We start from the raw sequence: 18936 nt of genomic DNA on the forward strand, positions 1-18936 counted from the left end.
GGAAGTCTTGAGATTTCCTTATAAGTATTTTTAATTTTAATAAGATTCCATATGTAGAAAAGTTCTTAAACTTCTACATCAAGCTTGGGTCTCTCAAGTTACGCCTTTTCTTTACTTGAGGGCTTCAAATTGAAATACTAGATCATGTTCCTTTTTGTCTCATATTTTTAATGATCTTCTTTAAATGAGAAGCCTCTGAGAAATGAATATCAATCACATGCAGAAATTCAAAACCAGCCATTTAAATTGGCTTTCAGTTTAAAAGATAAAAATTATATTTATTTGTGATGTTACATGTTTCTGAAATGTTGAAATTTTGAAAAGGAAAGTCTAAGTACAGTTAGTATTAATTTCATCCTGTAAGGAAGATTGTATTGGCTCAAATAACTCAAGGCAATATTTTTGGATAATACATTATTAAACAGTTGACTTCAAATGTATAACTTGTATTAAAACATAATTAATATTGTGTTATAACCTAGCCATTCTCAAAAAGAATTAAAAATGTTAACTTTTTGCCAAACTTAATTTACAAGTATAAAACTTTATTTTCATGGAGAAACCTTACCAATCGTACTGTCAGAAGCTAAATATAACCATAATTTTTTGAAGACTGGTACCCCTTATGGATAATTATGTAGGGTTTTTCACTGAATTCTTATTAATCTTCCTACTAAACTATTCCATTTTGATATTAGGTTCAGGTACAGTTATTCTAAATAAGTGTTAGTGCAAAGCTTATTATTATGGGCTACTGTAATTTTAAAAAAGCATTACTTAATAGTGATTGTTTTTTAGTATTCACTAATGCCCAATATGGTGACAGGTTTCTATATTCTTTTGTGAAAAGGTTGAGAGCTTGTATTATTAGTCTGTAATTTTTAACTTGGGCTTTGGGCACAGACAATAATATACATATTCATGTCTACTTATATGGTCTTCAGTAATTTACTCCATCAATGTTCTACTCTGATGCCTAATTATGACATGGAAGTGACTGAGTTTTAGAAGTTTCTGCCAGCAGAATGCAAGGTTTGTTAAGGTCTCCCACTCTGGAAAGACTCTGAAGATGCCCTTCTTGAATCTGGGTTTGTGTCTCTTGTCTGAGGACCAGCCTGAATGTTTAGAGACTTAATACCTGGCTGGCCATAGACAGGAAGGAGAGGGTTTTGGGGTTACTACTACTCTCCTTGAGTTAAGAAGGGATTGTTGTCATTGCAGAGGGGAATTATCCATATTGATTAATTAAATGTCTTTAAGTTGAATGATTTTGTTTATCTCATTTCCATATTTGCTATTCCTTACACATTGTAGATATTGTATGAACAAGCATTAATTTGTAGTACAGAATATTTTGTATATGTGATTATTTGATCATCACAACACTCTGGAGTAGGAAGTGCAAATGTCCTCATTTTTAAAATAATAAAGCTGAGGTTTAGAGAGAGTAAATGATTTGCCCAAGTTTTATACAGCTTGTAAGAAGTAGAATTAGATAGCAGGTCTTCTGACTCCAGTCTGGTAATGTTCTTTCTACCAAATTATATCGATTTGGTCCTTTTTACAATCTACCATATTTCTGTGTATTCCTAAATAGTGTTATTTTCATAAGAGTTTGTAGTAGTAAGAACGTTATCTTTTTTTTTTTTTTTAAGAGCAACTTAATCTGTGTTGAAAGCTGTGTGTATACTTAAGTGAGCAAAACTAGACTTAACATGTAACGCCTTTTTTTTTTTATTTTTTTAAATAGTAAGTTCCACTGTTGAGATCATAATAATGCAAGCACTTTGCTGGGTCCATGATGACTTGAATCAAGTAGATGTTGGCAGCTATGTCCTTAAAGTCTGTGGTCAAGAAGAAGTACTACAGAAGTAAGCATGATTACACATTTAGTAAAAAACCTAATCCTTAAAGATGCTTAGTTAAAAATGGAATATCATTGCAATATGCATAAAACATGAATTCTATTCAATTTTTATTTAAAAATTTATATATATATTATTTGGACTTGCAGTCTCCTTAAGCATATTATGGTATGGTTAAATTCTGTTTTAGCAGACATAATTCTATGATATGTTGTTTTTCAGTTGTCAAACTTGGTTTGTTTTCTATAGCTAATCATGAATATCTTGTTAATCTCTTTGTCTCATTTACTTAACAAATAATTTGTTATATCTGGACATTTTTTAGGGCAGTGAAGTGGTACATGCATAGGTACTTTCCTGATATCAGGAAGACTTAAGTTCAGATGCGGCCTAAGACACATCCTACTTGTGGGACTATGGACAAGTCACTTAATCCTCTTTTCTGTTATTCATCTGCACAATGATCTGGAGAAAGAAATTGACAGAACTTTTAGGCTCTTTGCCCATAAAAACCCCAAATGGGGTCATAAAGTGTTGGAGACAGCTGAAAAAACTGTACAGCATTACTAAGCATGTTTTTCTGTAGTTTAATCACTTTTTGTCTCATCTCTAATCATTTAGAAATATCTGATTACTTTTTGTACATTGCTTTGAGCACATCTCTTAATAGATGTAGTTTTGCTTGCTATCTTAGGGAGGAGGGAGGTGAGGAAGAGAGAGAAATTTGAATTACAGAGCCTTGCAAAAGTGAATGTTGAAATATCTTTGGGGGGGGGGGAACAAAAACTAATAGAGTAGAGGCAGCTAGGTGGCACAGTGGATAGAGCACCAGCCCTGAAGTCAGGAAGACCTGAGTTCAAATCTGATCTCAGACACTTAACACTTCCTAGCTGTGTGACCCTGGGCAAGTCACTTAACTCCAATTGCCTCAGAAAAAAAAATAGAGTAAATCCTTTAGTTCTTTATATTTGTTTTTAAAGTCATAGTACTAAGTTACTCTTAAGGCTTTCCTTTGATCTGTTTCTACTTATTTTGTTATCTGTCTCAGCTTCTAGTGGTTCCATTCATTTCATTGAAGCAGTATTTATTCTGGATCTTCACATTTGTAATTTTTAATTTGATTAAGAGAATATTGCTAAATTATTATTTTTAATAGTAACCATTGCCTTGGAAGTCATGAATATATTCAGAACTCTCGAAAATGGGACACAGAAATTAAACTGCAGCTCTTGACCTTTGATGCAATGTGCCGAGATCTCGCTCGAACAGTGAGTATATATATATATATATGTATACATATATATATATTTGTTTTTGGTTGAATTTTTTTAGAAAACTTAAATTGTATTCTAAAACTGATTTGTTTCCCGTACCTTGGAGTAAAAAAAGCAAACAAGAATTGAGAGTTGCTGAAGAAGAAAAAAATAGGGACTTGATTTGTTGTAATGAGAGAGAAGCTCTTTATTTATTAAGAGCTCTTTAATACCTGGCATTTGAAAAAAATATTTTTTCCAATTTGGCATAATTTATTAGAACTTAATTCTGTAATTTGGTTATTCTTCTGGCATTAAAAGCAAATAAGATGGGGGATAGCTAGGTGGTGCAGTGGATATGAGCACTAGCCCTGAATTCAGGAGGACCTGAGTTCAATTCTAGTCTCAGACACTTGACACTTCCCTGGGCAAGTCACTTAACCTCAATTGGCTCAGGAAAAGGAAAAGCAAATAAGATATAAATAGTAATAGTATTACTATTTAGATTTATCTACTAAGTGCCAACTGCTAGGAACACAGATATTAAAAAAAAACATTATTTGTAATGAGCTTATGTCATATATATATATATATACACACACACACACACACATACAGATAGGTGTAGCATAAACATATAATTATAGTTATATACAAAGTAGTTAAATAAAAGGGAGTTTTGGAGAGATCAGACTAGCAGCTGGGATCAAGAAAGGCTTCATGAAGAAAATGGTGCCTGATCCCTGTGGGTTGAGATTAGGAAGGAGTGTATATTGGATATGTGGGAAGGCCAGTGTTAAGAGAAGTCAGTTTGGCAGAGTGCAAAAATGAGGATAACATCCAGGGTGTTGGACAGGTAAATATAGAGGGCTTTAAATACTAAACAGAGAAGTTTATATTTTATTTTGAAAGTAATAGGAAGCAGATTGAGTAAGGGAATTATATGGTCATAAGGAAAATTACTTTGGAAGCATCTTGAAGGATGAATGGTAGTGATGGAAGATTTGAGGCAGGGAGACCAGTGAGGAGGCTTTGGAATGAGTGCTTGAAATCAAATGGTAGTAGTCAAATTATATGAGTGGAGAGAAGCTGTCACATGTGAAAGAAGTTATAAAAACAGGAGGGACAAGATTTGATGAAGGATTGGATTTATGGCATATGACAGGTCATGAGGAAAAAAATAGTGCCACAATTACAAATCAGTGACACTGAATGGATGTTGGTGCCTTTGGCAGAAACAGTTTGGAAGTTTTGAGAAGATTTAAAGTGGGAAATGACTTGGGATGTTTTGGGGACCTCTATAGCTTGTAATATATCATCATAATATAATGTTTTCTGTGTCAGACTGTAAATGCTTTATAGTTATCTTATTTGATCTTCTCTACCATGGAAGGTAGCTGATATTATCTCCATTTTACTAATAGGGAAACTGAAACAAGCATAGGTTAAGTGCCAGGGATCATACAGCCAGTAAGTGTTTGAGACTGTAAATCTTTCTGATACCAAGACCACTGTTCTATTCACTGTCTCACTTAACCTTCCAATTGATGGTGTAGAGAAGTTTAAGTAAAAGATTAGAACTGCATATGTAGATTTGTGAGTCACCTGTATAGTTGGTAGAGAGTAGGTAAATCCATGGGAACTCATTAGATTACTCAGAGAGACTATAAAGAAAAAAGAAAGCCAAAGCCAGAATCTTGGGGGGAGCCCCCTATATTTAGGGAATGTAATTTGAATAAGAGAATCAAGCAGGTAGGAGAAGATAGAAGAAAAACCATTTGAGAGGAATGGTATAAAAATCTAGAGAGGAGAAAATATTCAGGAAGAGGGTAGTCAGCTATGTGGCATTCTACATGTAGATTGAAAAGAATTAGTATTGGGAAAAAGCTAGCAGATTTCATAGTTAAGAAATAATTTGTAATTTTGAAGAAAAATTTTAGTTAACTGATATTAAAAACCATATTGGAGAGGATTAGGAAGGGAGATAAGAGGCAAGGAAATTGAGATAATGGGAATAGATTTTTTCAAGGAGTGTCACTAAGAAAGGGAGTGAGAAATATAGGTTGATACTTTGGGGAACGGTACTATCTAATAAAATTTATATACTTTGTATTTATTTTGTATTTTTATTTCTGCCTTTCCTCCCCTTCCCATCCCCATTACATGTAAAACTATTTTTTATATTTGTTTTTAAAACTTTTGAGTTTCAGATTCTCTTCCTTCCTCCCTAACCCCAACTTCCATTAAGAAGTAACACATGAAGATATGCAAAGCTTTTCCATAAAAGTCATGTTGTAAAAGAAAACATAGTTATTCTATCTCTCCCCTCCCCCCCAAAAAAAGAAACTCTTAAGAAAATTAAAGTTAAAAAAAAAAAAAACCTAATATACTTTACTCTATTTAGACACAATCAGTTTTCTTTGGGTATTTAGAGCATTTTTCATCATAAGTCTTTGAGAGTAGTTGTAGATCATTGTATTGCTGAGAATAACAAAGTCATTCACAGCTAACCATTCCAGAGCATTGCTATTTCTTTGTACACTACATTTCATTTTGCTTGAGTTCATGAGGGACTTTGCAGGTTTTTCTGAGAGCATCCTGCTTATCATTTCCCAAAGAACAATAATATTCTATCATAATCATGTATTACTCCAAGGCAGTCCCATTAGACTTTGGATAGAAAATGCCATCTGCATTGGATAAAGAACTTTGGAGATTGAATGTAAATTAATACATGCTATGCTTGCTTCTTTTTTCTGTTTTTTTTTTTTCTCTCCCTTTTTTCCTTTTGTTTTGATTTTTCTCCCCCAACATGATAAATAATGCAGTTATTAAAAATACATTAATGAGTACATTTTTTTTTTAAATCATATGCTGTAGTTTATTCAGCCATTCCCCAATTGATGTATATCCCCTCAATGTCCAATTTTTTGCCATGAGAAGAGAGCTATGATTTTTATATATAGATCCTTTTTCTTTTTAAAAAATCTCTTTTGGAGTTATTAAGTTGTATATACCCTTTGATCCAGCAGTGTTTCTACTGTGCCTATATACAACCCATAGAGATTTTTAAAGGAAGGAAAGGGACCCACGTGCAAATATGTTTGTGGCAGCCCTCTTTGTAGTGGCAAGAAAACTGGAAACTGAGTGGATGCCCATCAACTGGAGTATGGCTGAATAAATTATGATATATGAATGCTTTATTCTGGCTGCCAGCTAGCTACATTTAAAAGTAATTTTTGGCTTTGCTGTTACTATGTATAGCTTTAGAACAGGGGTAGGTTTTATTCTTGAAAGTATTTATATATTTGAACCTAGAATTAACCACTTTCATAAACATTATTTTGAAAATGTTTGTCAGAATATTAATCTGATGATTTTACAAGAAATCAGCTCCGAGCTTTATATTTGTGTAATACTAAATTTAAATCTTTGATTTAAAAAACAATCCTGCTCTCAGAGTACTCTTTATCTGGGTTAGCAATCAAAATAATAAAGATGTTAGACATTTTTTTTTTTATTCATTTTTCCAAATTATCCCCTTCCTCCCTCCACTCCCTCCCCCCGATGGCAGGTAATCCCATAGACATTTATTTTAATAAACACATTTTTGTGTTCAGGCAGAAGATGATAAAACACCTACAGATGTAAGCAAATATCTACACCATATAGAAATTCCATTTAAAGAAGTCATGGCAAGGTATAGTATTTAAAATTTACTTTTAAGTATTCAAACATTTGTAAATATATTATATTATTTTTATTGAATGTCTTTAAGGTTTGTATTTCATCTCCTTCAACTATAAAAGTTATTCTTTCTTTCAGACATTCTGTTGAAGAACTTTTAGATACTTATCATAACCAAGTAGAGATGGCTTTTCAAAGTGAAGTAAGTATCATTTTATATTTTTGGCTTATTGGTTCCCAGATTCTTGTCAATATTTTCACTTAAAATAGTCTTGGTTTGCAATTAAATAATCTTAAAAGATTAGAAATATTTTATAGGGTGGTTTATTCTGGAGACTTAAGTCTTTAACTTTGATTACTATTTTTCTGTTATCTGAAGTATTGTAAATAAAATGGAGATAGAACTACTTCTTCCAGTTTGATTTTATTTCAGAGAAGAACCTGTTAGAGTAAATATTGGAGCGCTTTAGTTTCAGCCTAGTTAGCAATAAATGATGCTAGTGTTATCTTGAGTCACTTAACCTCCAGATGTCCCAGACAGTTTCTTAGTATATATGTTGGAAAGTTGATGCTGACATGCCTTGAGAGAAAGACTTTATCTTGTACTCATTCTTTTTTTTTTTTTTTTTTTCCCCTTTTCTGAGGCTGGGGTTAAGTGACTTGCACAGGGTCACACAACTAGGAAGTATTAAGTGTCTGAGACCAGATTTGAACTCAGGTCCTCCTGAATTCAGGGCTAGTGCTCTATCCACTGCGCCACCTAGCTGCCCCCGAAGGACTTTATCTTCACTAAAAGTTCCCTATAAGGATGGTTTGGTTAAAAAATAGTGGAGTTAAGAGGTAGATGAGTATTTTTTCACATTCCAGTATGTTTTAGTCTGTTCTCTAATCCTGCTCTTGAGTCCATTATGTAATTGAGGAAGTGATAGAGACTTTCTAATTCTTGCTTTCATGAACTGATTTTATAGCAGTATTCTAATTGTATGTAATTGAAAGCTAAGTTTCTTCCCGTTTCCTTTTTTTTTTTTTTTCTCCTGAGGCAATTGGGGTTAAGTGACTTGCCCAGGGTCACGCAACTAGGAAGTATTTAGTGTCAGAGACTGGATTTGAACTTAGTTCCTCCTGATTTCAGGGCCAGCACTCTATCTACTGCACCATTTAGCTACCCCCATTGAATGCTAAGTTACTTTAAAAGGTTGTTACTGATAATATATTCCTGGGAGCAAACATAAAACTCGAGGAAAAATCTTGAAGATTTAAAAAATAATTTGAAAATAGTTAACATTTGTAGTTCCAAATCTCACATAGTTTTTAGAGTCCACATCTAAGTTTTATTCTTGTGTGACAGAGTTTAAGCTTTTATAGATGACATTTTAATCATCAGGGTTTTTTTAAACAAAAGGGAAAAAACCTCATTATTACTGTTAGTATCCAAAGAAAAGCATGTACTGTTCTTATAAGAGGGTATCCATGTGGTATATAGACCATAAAATACTAGGCCTAGAGTCAGAAATATCTGTTCAAATTTGGCCTCAGACCCTTAATAGCTATGTGAACTTGGGCAGGTCACTCAGCCCTATTTTATCTCAATTTTCTCATCTGTCAAATGAGTTGGAGAAAGAAATAGCAGATCAATCTAGTATCTTTAAGAAGAAAATCAAATGGAATCACAAAAAATTTGACTGAAGCAAATGACCAAAAATACTCAATTCTATAAGTGCTTTACTCTAAAATTGGTATAAAACCTGACTTCCAGTTTTATTAACTTTATATTTTATTGCAGCTAAGCAGCTTACATAAATGTCTACTGGCTGTAAAACACTATGTACATTTTTATCCTTTTATCATTATTAGGTGCATTTTATCATTTGATCCTCTGTATGATACTGCGGGAGGTGTAGTGTCATTATGCTAGTGACTGAATTAAGCTTCAGATCCACGTTCTAGAGACAATAATGAATTTTCCATTTTAAATAGTATTTGGTAGTAAGGTAGGGATTTGCCAGTCCTTTTTCTCTCCTATTTTGGCACAATGATAAACACTGCAAAAACAAACTTACAGTATGACTTATTATATTATAAACTAAGAAATTGTGTAATTAAAAAAAAAAGTCAAACTTTGTTTTATAATTTTTGTTAGCCATTTAAATTTTATAACACCAAAGTGAGTTCATTCATTGAGGTTTTTTTTAATTAACTATAAATTGTGATTTCATATCTGAAATTCTTTTAAAATCTTTACTTTGAACTTTTTCATCTTCTTTTTCAGAGCCAATATAAAGCAGTAGATCAGATAATTAAAGCAGTAAGAAAAATTTGTTGTGCTTTAGATGGTGTAGAGACTGTAGCCATTACAGAATCTGTAAAGAAACTAAAAAGAGCAGTTAATCTTCCAAGGAGCAAAAGTGATGAGGTGAGTGTTTCCTGGCAATTTTTACATTTTATATTATACTTGTCTGGATGAAATACATACTTTCCTCCAAATGAGGATAGGCTATTTTTTACCAAGTAGAATTTTATTACTTTAAGTTTGCTATGATCTGAGTATGGATCCTCATCTTTTAAGAGGCCTGTTAATATGATCATCTTTTTCTTTCTTTCTTTTTTTTTTTCTCAAGGCAATTCCAATAGATTTATTTATTTTTTTATTTTTATTATTATTTTTTTTAATTCATTTTTCCAAATTATCCCCTCCCTCCCTCCACTCCCCCCGATGGCAGGTAATCCCATACATTTTACATGTGTTACAATATAATCTAGATACAACATAATGTGTGTAAATACCTTTTTCTTGTTGCACATTAATTATTAGCTTCCGAAGGTATAAGTAACCTGGGTAGATAGACAGTAGTGCTAACAATTTACATTCGCTTCCCAGTGTTCCTTCTCTGGGTATAGTTATTTCTGTCCCTCATTGATCAACTGGAAGTGAGTTGGATCTTCTTTATGTTGAAGATTTCCACTTCCATCAGAATACTTCCTCATACAGTATTGTTGTTGAAGTGTATAGTGATATGATCATCTTTTCTAAACAAAGATAGAGTTTTCATTTTTGAGAGCATAAAATAGTGCCTCCTTTGGGGTGGGTGGATAATAATAATGATCCTGATGTTTGAGGGGAACTTGTCAGTAGTGTGGAGGGGAAATATTTGAGGAGATTCCTGGAAGGAGTCTGATAGTGCTCAGGTACCCGTGAGGATTTCTAGGGAGTGAAACCAAGTAGTACACCTAATAGAGACACACAGGAGCAATGTTAACATTTCCCTGGGCTCCAGGAAATAGTAGAAAGGTACACTGTATTTAGCAAGAGAGTGAGGGGAGGTGGTTTTCATAATCTACTTTTACTTGCATACATTATGTAGATAGGTATTTTAGGTGGCACATGAATCAAACTTTAGCATGATTGACTCATTTATTTCTTTGTTGGAAACATATACTGAAAATATCATCAAAAACAAAAATTATTTCCTCAAAGACTTCATAGAAACATTAAATGGTTAAAAAAAAAAAAAAAGGAAGCAATTTTTAGCCAATTATAGGAAAGTGGCTTAAATGTATTTAAGAAAAATATTGAGCCAAAGGAAAACAAAGATAATTAAAGCTGGTGATTTTGAAAAATATAAAGAAATTTGAAAATACCTACATGAACTATTGCAAAGTGATTTAAAAAAATAGAACCAAAAGAAGACTATTCACTATGGCCATAAAAGAAGGAAGGTAAATGAAAATAGATGAAGAAGCCTGATAGAAATGTAAAAGGAAGTGTCTGTCTGTAGTGCTTGAAATCTAGTTTTGGCTTTACCATTGATTAAGCTATATTAATATGCCTTGGGCAAATTAGGAAACCTCTCAGTCCCAATTTCTTCATTTATTAATGTGAAAGTTAGAATAGATGGTATCTAAAGAAGTCTTTTAAGTTACACTTGATAAGGCTCTTAGTTTAAAAACAGTCAATCAGCAAATATTTAAATACCTGTGCACTTAACTACTAACTTGTATATACTTAATTATGTACAAGGCTTTAAGTAAGCACTGGAAATGCAAGTGCAAAAAAAGAAATAATTTCTACCGGCAAGGAACTTATATTCTACTAAGGAATACACAGCTGATATTTACAGATATTATTATATTTTATTGTTTTATCATTATGTTATTAATAATTAATGATATTATTAATATATTATTGTATATTATATTATCATATTCACAGATAATATTAGCTATACACAAAATGAATATTAATTTATTAGAGTGGGAGTAGCACTAAAATTGGGGGAATTGGGGAAAATCTCTTGAAGGAGGTAAGAATTGAGCTTGAAGCCTTACTGAGAAGACAGGGTTTTCAATAAGCAAAAGTGAGGAGGGAAAACATTCAAGGATGGGGAGACTGTTTTTGTCAAGGCACAATATCTGTACAGAGCAGAACAAGCAAGTGTACTTGCCTGACTAGAAGATGATAGAATTAGTGAGGGGAAAATAATGTTTAATTATTCTGCAAAGGCAGGCTATACTTAGTTTGTAAAGTAGTTTAAATGATAGAGGAATTTATTTTATCCTAGAAGTAATAGAGCTGTTGGAGCATTCTAGAAAGTCACTTGGGAAGTGTTTGTAGTAGTCCAAGCAAAAGGTGATGGGAACTAAAGTGATGATTAATGATGTGAGTGGAAAGTAAGGGATGGATATAATAGTTGTGCAGTTAGAGTTAAGAAGATTTGGCATCTGATTGGATCAGAGGGTGGTGCAGAAGAAAGAAGAGTCAAAGATGGATTTTTTGGTTGTGAATTTTTAATTTTATTTTTACTTAATATTTTATATATATATATTAGTATTTTTAGTAAAGATAGTTTCACCATTCATTTTTCTAAGAAAAATTTGTTAAGATTTGATTTTTTTCCTTACCTTCTTCCCCAAGACAGCAAGCAATTTGATATGTTATATATGTACAATCATTTTAAATGTATTAACTATCTCTTCCCCTCCCCCTCCCAGGCTGGGATTAAGTGACTTGCCCCGCCTCACACAGCTAGGAAGTGTTAAGTGTCTGAGATCACATTTGAACTCTGGTCCTCCTGACTTCAAGGCTGGTGCTATCCACTGCGCCACCTAGCTGCCCCTAAATGTATTTCCATATCAGTCTTTTTTTTTTTTTTTCTTAATTGCTGTTCATTGGATAGACACTATTTTGACATAGATGGTATTAGATGGTATTACAGGTGAAAGAATTGATATAAACAAAGATAGAGATAGAACATTGTGGAATATTTTTGAAGAACCACTATTAGTCCAATTCGATACAATAGGATTAAAGAGGATAAAGAATAGAAAAAGTAGATTGAACTTTTTAAAATGGTATTTTATTTTTCCAAATGCATGCAAAGATTTTCTTTTTTTTAGATTTAAAAAATAGCTTCTTATTTAAACATACATGCAAAGATAGTCTTTAACATTCACCTTTGCAAAGTCCTGCATTCCAACATTTTTCTCTCTCCCCTCTTCCTACTCCCTCCTGTAGATAGCAACAATCCAATTTATATCAAACATGTGCATTTCTTCTATACATATTTCCATAATTATCTTGCTGCACAAGAAAAATCATCATAAAGGGAAAAAATGAGAAAGAAAACAAAAAGCAAGCTAACAACAAAAAAAAGGTGAAAATACTATGTTGTGATCTACATTCAGTATCCACGGTGCTTTCTGAATGCAAATGGCATTTGGGTATAGTTCAAATTGCTTTTATCATTATCTTTTCCTGTCATCTCAGCCAGTCTGAGAGGTGAAATGGTACCTCAGAGTGTCTTAATTTGCATTTCTCTGATCAATAGTGATTTAGAACATTTTTTCATATGACTAGAAATGGTTTTAATGGCAAAGATGGTTTTCATTTCTTCTTCTCCTTCTCCTTTTCCTCTTCCTCCTCCTCTTTCTCCTCCATCTGGCTGCCCCTAGGTTCCGAACTTCTTGAAAAACTAAGCAGATTTGCTTTGGGCCATCAGTATCTGGTTGTGTGTGTATGTATGTGTGTGTGTGTGTGTGTGTGTGTGTGTGTGTGTGTGTGTGTGTTTTGTCAAAGTAAAATACCAAGGAGGAATGACTTGTGTCAGGGAATAATGATACAAGCAGCATATCCTCTCCTCCTGTTGGATAGTGCTTCTGAGGCCTCAGAAAAAGTACATCTAATAACATTGAGGGCTGTCAGCAAATTAGTGTCATCACTATTCCATAGAACATAGTGTGATAGAGCATGAATAAAAGAGAAGCTCTGTTCAGTTACAGAGAAGGGTTTAGGTTATATAAAAGGGGTTAGTTTACAGTTTAATACAATTTTTCTTGAGGGAAAAGCTAGTGCATTAGCCTATTGGACAGGATTATTATGTAAGACAGCAGTAGAATTCACTTTTCTGATATTAAGGTAAAATGTTAAGTTTATGTATAGATTTTTGCATGCAAAGAAAATCCTCAGTTTCTTTAAGAAATTACATTTCTTTGCTATTCAAAGTACTATTGACATCTCTAATAATGCCATAACAGAATTTAAAATCTTGTATATACATGTGCTACAAGAGTATTGTCTTTTGAAGAGCCAGCAATGAACTAATTTTTAAGCTGTTTTGTTGCAATAGTGGAACAGATGATAATAGTTGGCATACTAATTTCTAATCACTTTAATATGAATAAAATAAAAATAATTAAGTTTGATATCTACAAGAAAAAATAAAAGTCGGATTAAAATGCTTAGTTTTTATCATATTTAAATATACAATCTCATTTTGTTCTTAAGCATTTCAGTTTTATCTTTAGCATATTATTTCCTTAATGCAGCTCAAAAATAATTACATTTCTTTCCTTTCGTTAGTTTTCCCTAAAAAGAAATAATCTCTTTGTTATAGACTCAATTATGTATATTTGAGAAACCATGTGGTTTGGTGAATTAGGTAGAATGGTTAGATAATCAACAATGCTTCCAGCAGGAAGAGTAGGCATGCTTTGACTTGAAATTAGGATATCCAAGTTTGATTACTTCATTAGATGCATCCTAATTATGTGACAATGTGAATCAACCTCTTACAGCTTCAGTTTCCTTATCTATAAAATGAGGGTTGTAATATTTATGATACTTATGTCACTTGAGTATGAGAAACATGTACCATAAACCTTAAAGTTCTATTATGTGATATTCAAATTAAAAAATTTTTCAGAAATAAAGTGGTTATTTGCTATAGTTGCTTCTTTTTCTTTTTCCTTTTCTTCCCTTTTTTAGGTGACTTCATTATCCAGAGGTGACATAATAAGCAAGAGTTCGAGTAGAGGTAAATTTACTTAAATTCTTTAATTAAATTTTGGTAAAATTTTCTTAATTGTTTCAGTAAATTGTATTACAAGTTTATTTTAACTTAGGTTCCCTGACTTCAGAAAATCCTGTTCAAATAAGCATGGACCAGTTAACTGCAGCCATCTATGATCTTCTCAGACTCCATGCAAACTCATGTGGTGGTTCTGTAGATTGTGGACAAAATCATAGGACCACTAAGGAAGCATGGACTACAACAGAACAACTACAATTTACAATATTTGCTGCACATGGAATTTCACCTAATTGGGTAGCAAAGTAAGTAAGCAAAGCAAAAGTAAGTATAGTCAAGTATATAAAGTAGATATACTTTGCTAAAAGCAAAGTATATCCAGCAAAGCTGCCTTTTTAGACTTAAAAAAAAAAAAAAAAAGTACTTTAATAAATAATGCTCTAGTAAAAACTGCCTTAATAATCGGTTTCAAAACAGTGATATATTTGTTCAAGCTAAAGTACTCATATATAAAAAGCTGAGAAGACAGTCATGGAATGGACAAGGCAACTAAAACTGTTAAACCCAAGACCCTGAATAATGAATGCAAATTGTTCTGTCGAGTTCTTGGCATTAACTGGCACTAAGAAATTGATAATCTTGGCCATTTTCTTATCCAGAAACCATAAGATCTCTTCTTTTGAGACAATTTCATGGCAACATAGCAGGTAAAATTTTAGTAATTTAGTAGCTAACTCTTCACAAGTTTAGTTGCTAAATTTCAGCTGAATTACTATAAACTATAGGTAACTTGAGCCCAACTTTTGCTTATGTAAACTTAAGAAAGCAGGTGCTTTTGTGAAGAAAATGTGACATTTGACATGATGTCATCAAGAGTAAAATTTTAAATTCAATTTTCTTTTTCTAGTTATGAAAAATATTATTTAATTTGTTCCTTGACTCACAATGGGAAGGATCTTTTTAAACCTATTCAATCGAAGAAAGTTGGGACATATAAAAATTTCTTCTATCTTATTAAATGGGATGAACTGTAAGTAATATTTCCTAATTGAGTATCTTTTTTATCAGTCACATGTTTTATATTTCTGTGCACATTTTTTTTGAAGCTAAGGTTCTTTACCTTTTTGTTTCATGAACGTAGTTTGAAGCCTGTGTAGCCCTTCTGAGAATACTGTTTTTAAAGGAATAAAATAAAGCATGTAGAATTACAAAGAAAATTATTTAAATTGAAAGTTTTCAATGTTATAAAAATAAGTTTGTTACTCATATTAAGAACCCCCTTCTTAAAGTAATGCTATAACTTTTTCTTTGTTGCAAAGGGTTATTTCGAAGTAATTTTTTTTTAAAAGAAATCAAATTACTTTTCAATTAAAATTTGTTTAGGAACTTAAGTAAAGTTAGTTATTGGACTAAGTGACCTCTTAAATTTCATTTCAGATGTGATCCTCTAAAATTTATGTATTAAAATTACTGTTGAATGTTTACTAATACAATTTTTTATTTTACATATAAGTCTGAGAAATATCATTAAAACAAAAACAAAAAGTAAAAAAAAACCAAAAGCAAAATAATAGTACACTGCCTAAAGCGTAAAGGACAGAATAAAGACTTTTGATTACACAGAACTAGAAAAGAAAATCTCATGAACAACATTTATCTAGAATAATAAGAGAAAATATTGTGTAATGGAAGAATTCTTAAATCAAATATCTTTTATAAAAGTGATATTCAAGTAAAAGGAACTGATGTAAATATAAATGACTGAAACGCTATTCTCCAATAGAAAAATGGTCATAGGGTATGGACAGTTTTCAAAAAAAAATTGCATTGTAAATGATCTGTTGAAAATATATAGCAAAACTTATTTTAACTTAAGTTCCCTGACTTCAGAAGTAAATTTCCTTTTACAAAAAGTGGTGTTGTGGGGTTTCTTTTGTTTTATTTTTGCTTAGGTTGGACTTTTAGTTCTGTCTTTGGCTTCATTGAAGTAAATGTCCAGCAATAGCATCATTAGGTCAAAAGGTTTGGGTACTTTAATAATTTTCCTCACATAATTTTGAATTGCTTTTTTAGAACAACTGGATCAACTTATAGCTTAACTAACAGTATTCTTCTCATAATCTTTCCAGTGTTAACTATTTTTGTTTTTGTCAACTTTGTCAGTTTTAATGATATGAAGCAGAACCTCAAAAGTCTTAATTTGAGGTTCTTTTATTAATTATTTGGAACTAATTTAATAATTTTAAGGGGGTATTTTGTATATTATTGCAGGTAAAGTTAAATAACATATATATTATATAAAGGTGATGCAGAATTGAAGATAATTTTCAGAAATTTATATTTTTCACTATGGTAATTTCTATGAAGAGTTAAATGTATTCATTTGACTTCTACTTATTTCTATTAACTGACAATTTTCCCCCCCACAGAATCATTTTCCCAATTCAGATTTCCCAATTACCTTTGGAATCACTTCTTCACCTTACCCTTTTTGGAATTTTAAATCAAAACAGTGGAAGTTCTCCTGACTCTAATAAGCAGAGAAAGGGACCTGAGATTTTAGGCAAAGTTTCTTTTCCTCTTTTTGACTTTAAGCGGTAAGTGTTAATTGCGCTGTAATCATTTCTAATTTGGCTAATTTCCAAGGAACATCTTTGTATTCTTCTCAGCTGTGGGCTTTGTCAGTAGGATTTGTCATATTCTATGCATATATCAATCATTTATAATAATAACAATTATGGATACTACTATAACTTAAGGTTTATTTAATTTTATATATTATTTGATGGAGTTTTATATGGAACACAGATCATAATCCCTTTATCCCTTAAGTAGCTGGTCATCATGACATGCTGTAGCTAAAAAAATAATACTTGGTTAATAACCATTTGGTGACTTTAATTTTTGAGGAGAAAATGACAAATTTTCTTTGTTTTAACTTTCTATGATTGTAAATAGTGTGATCCTGAGGCTTTCTGAAGCCTTGGAGATAGATTGTTTATACTAAAACATTGGAAAGATTACTGACTATATTTGAAGGAGCTTTCTGATAACCAGGTCAGTCTCACGTGGGAGAAGCATTTTCTCAGTTACTCCTGGGCACAGTAGCATAGCATCAGGGTGCATTTCACAGTTGCCTCCCTTAGCCTCTGGGAAGCTATTAAAATAATTATAAACAGTCCTTTTTGCAGCATTAACATAAATCTTTACCAGCAAAAACATGGACTGAACAGGAGCCTTTACCTTTTCTGTCTTGTATTCCTCTGGCAGTCTGAGGGAATCTATAGGTTCTTCTCCAAATGTTTTTAAATATATAAAACAAAATTATTCTATTACAGAGTTAACTAAAGATTAGTGAAATAATTAATCTCCTGTCAGGTTAAGACTCTCCTTAGAAGCTCAAACAATTTAGATGACTGGTTGGGCCAAGTAAAAAGCTTCTTTAGAATAGGCAAATGTTTTGCCTGCCCTTTGGTACACTGCTTTAAGGGTACCTATTAGATTTCACAGTGTATGTGCCAGAATGCTCTTGGAATTTAAGATAGCTAAAGAGGAAGGAAGGAGGATATATATTTATATCTTTGAAAAATTTATATCAAGCTTGCCTTCTAGTAAAGTGTACAAGAAATTGTTAAATGGAAATTCAGCTAAATAATGCACTGTAGGTGTGATGGTAGCTTAGTATTATGTCAGTACATGAAATAAGTAGAACCAGAGGAACAATTTGTACAATAACAAGGTAAAGACAGACAACTTTGAATTATGTAGGAACTCTGATTAATATTATAATCATCCATGTTAGTGAAGGACTTAAGATAAATATACTGCCTACATCTTGACAGAGAAGTGATGGACTTGAGATGCATAATTTTTTTTTTTTTTTGTTAAGATGAATGTAGGAATGTTTTATTTGACTATGCATATTTGTTGCAAAGGTGTTTTTTTTTCTCCTTCAAAACAATTTTTAGATGTCCCCAATGTTTATTAATTTGAAAAAATTAAAAGGAAGGTAATTATTTTCATTTATTCATGCCTCAAAATTGGCATTTAACTAACTTGTTGTGTTATAAACATCTGGGAAGTTTCTAGGTTAGAAGAACTAAACATCTTGTTTTATGTAGAGGGTGGAGAAATGCCAACTACACTACTTAATGACTGAATCTTAGTATTTGTAAAGAAGATGCCACATGGCCACTTAGCATTTCTAATTCAATAATGAGTGGGTTCTAAAGATTAATGCTAATTAGAATGTAACCAAGATACAAAGCCATTTGTCTTTGAATGAATACATCAGACCACAAATGTGAAAGTGGAGTTTTAGAGAATTAACAGTCTACTCGAATTCAGTGAACCAAGTTCTTAAATATATGACCAAAAACATTTTTATACATTTTTCTTGTTTTGTTTATAGATTAAGCAGGATTTTTAGAAATGTCTTCAGTATTATACTATAAAATGCCCAAATCTTTTAAATAATATTGGAGGCATTAATTTCAGTAAGGTTTAGGATTATTTTATTAATCGAAATTATTGTGATATGTTTGACTCTTCAACTTAAAAAAAAAAAAGTGTTTGAACCAAATCAGTCTTCTCCATACATCTGTGAAATTTCTGGCCTTGTGTATATATAGTACTGCTATAGATATCTTTGCATAATATTATTTTGTTATGCTGCTGTTAAAAAAAAAAGAAACTTTAGAATGCTCTACTTAGCTTTCTTACTAATTAAAAAATACTCAAAGTATTTTTTTAATATTTTGAGTTATTTAGGTGGATTTATGATTTCATCAATTTGGGCACCGTTTAGCTAGGTGGTGCGGTCGATAG

At 31.9% G+C, this 18936-nt stretch overlaps 1 protein-coding gene across 1 annotated transcript in view; it reads left to right on the top strand.

The window, feature by feature from the left end:
* PIK3C2A (phosphatidylinositol-4-phosphate 3-kinase catalytic subunit type 2 alpha) overlaps positions 1-18936 on the top strand; it is a 164965-nt gene that overhangs the window by 60537 nt on the left and 85492 nt on the right. The window contains exons 5-13 of the mRNA XM_074272393.1: positions 1751-1871; positions 3022-3133; positions 6739-6818; positions 6944-7007; positions 9075-9218; positions 14067-14115; positions 14204-14414; positions 15017-15139; positions 16539-16706. Coding sequence (XP_074128494.1) covers positions 1751-1871; positions 3022-3133; positions 6739-6818; positions 6944-7007; positions 9075-9218; positions 14067-14115; positions 14204-14414; positions 15017-15139; positions 16539-16706 — 1072 coding nt within the window. The remainder of the gene's footprint in view (positions 1-1750; positions 1872-3021; positions 3134-6738; positions 6819-6943; positions 7008-9074; positions 9219-14066; positions 14116-14203; positions 14415-15016; positions 15140-16538; positions 16707-18936) is intronic.

Source organism: Sminthopsis crassicaudata, chromosome 6 (genome assembly GCF_048593235.1).
Source record: "Sminthopsis crassicaudata isolate SCR6 chromosome 6, ASM4859323v1, whole genome shotgun sequence".
NCBI classification, from domain to species: Eukaryota; Metazoa; Chordata; class Mammalia; order Dasyuromorphia; family Dasyuridae; genus Sminthopsis; species Sminthopsis crassicaudata.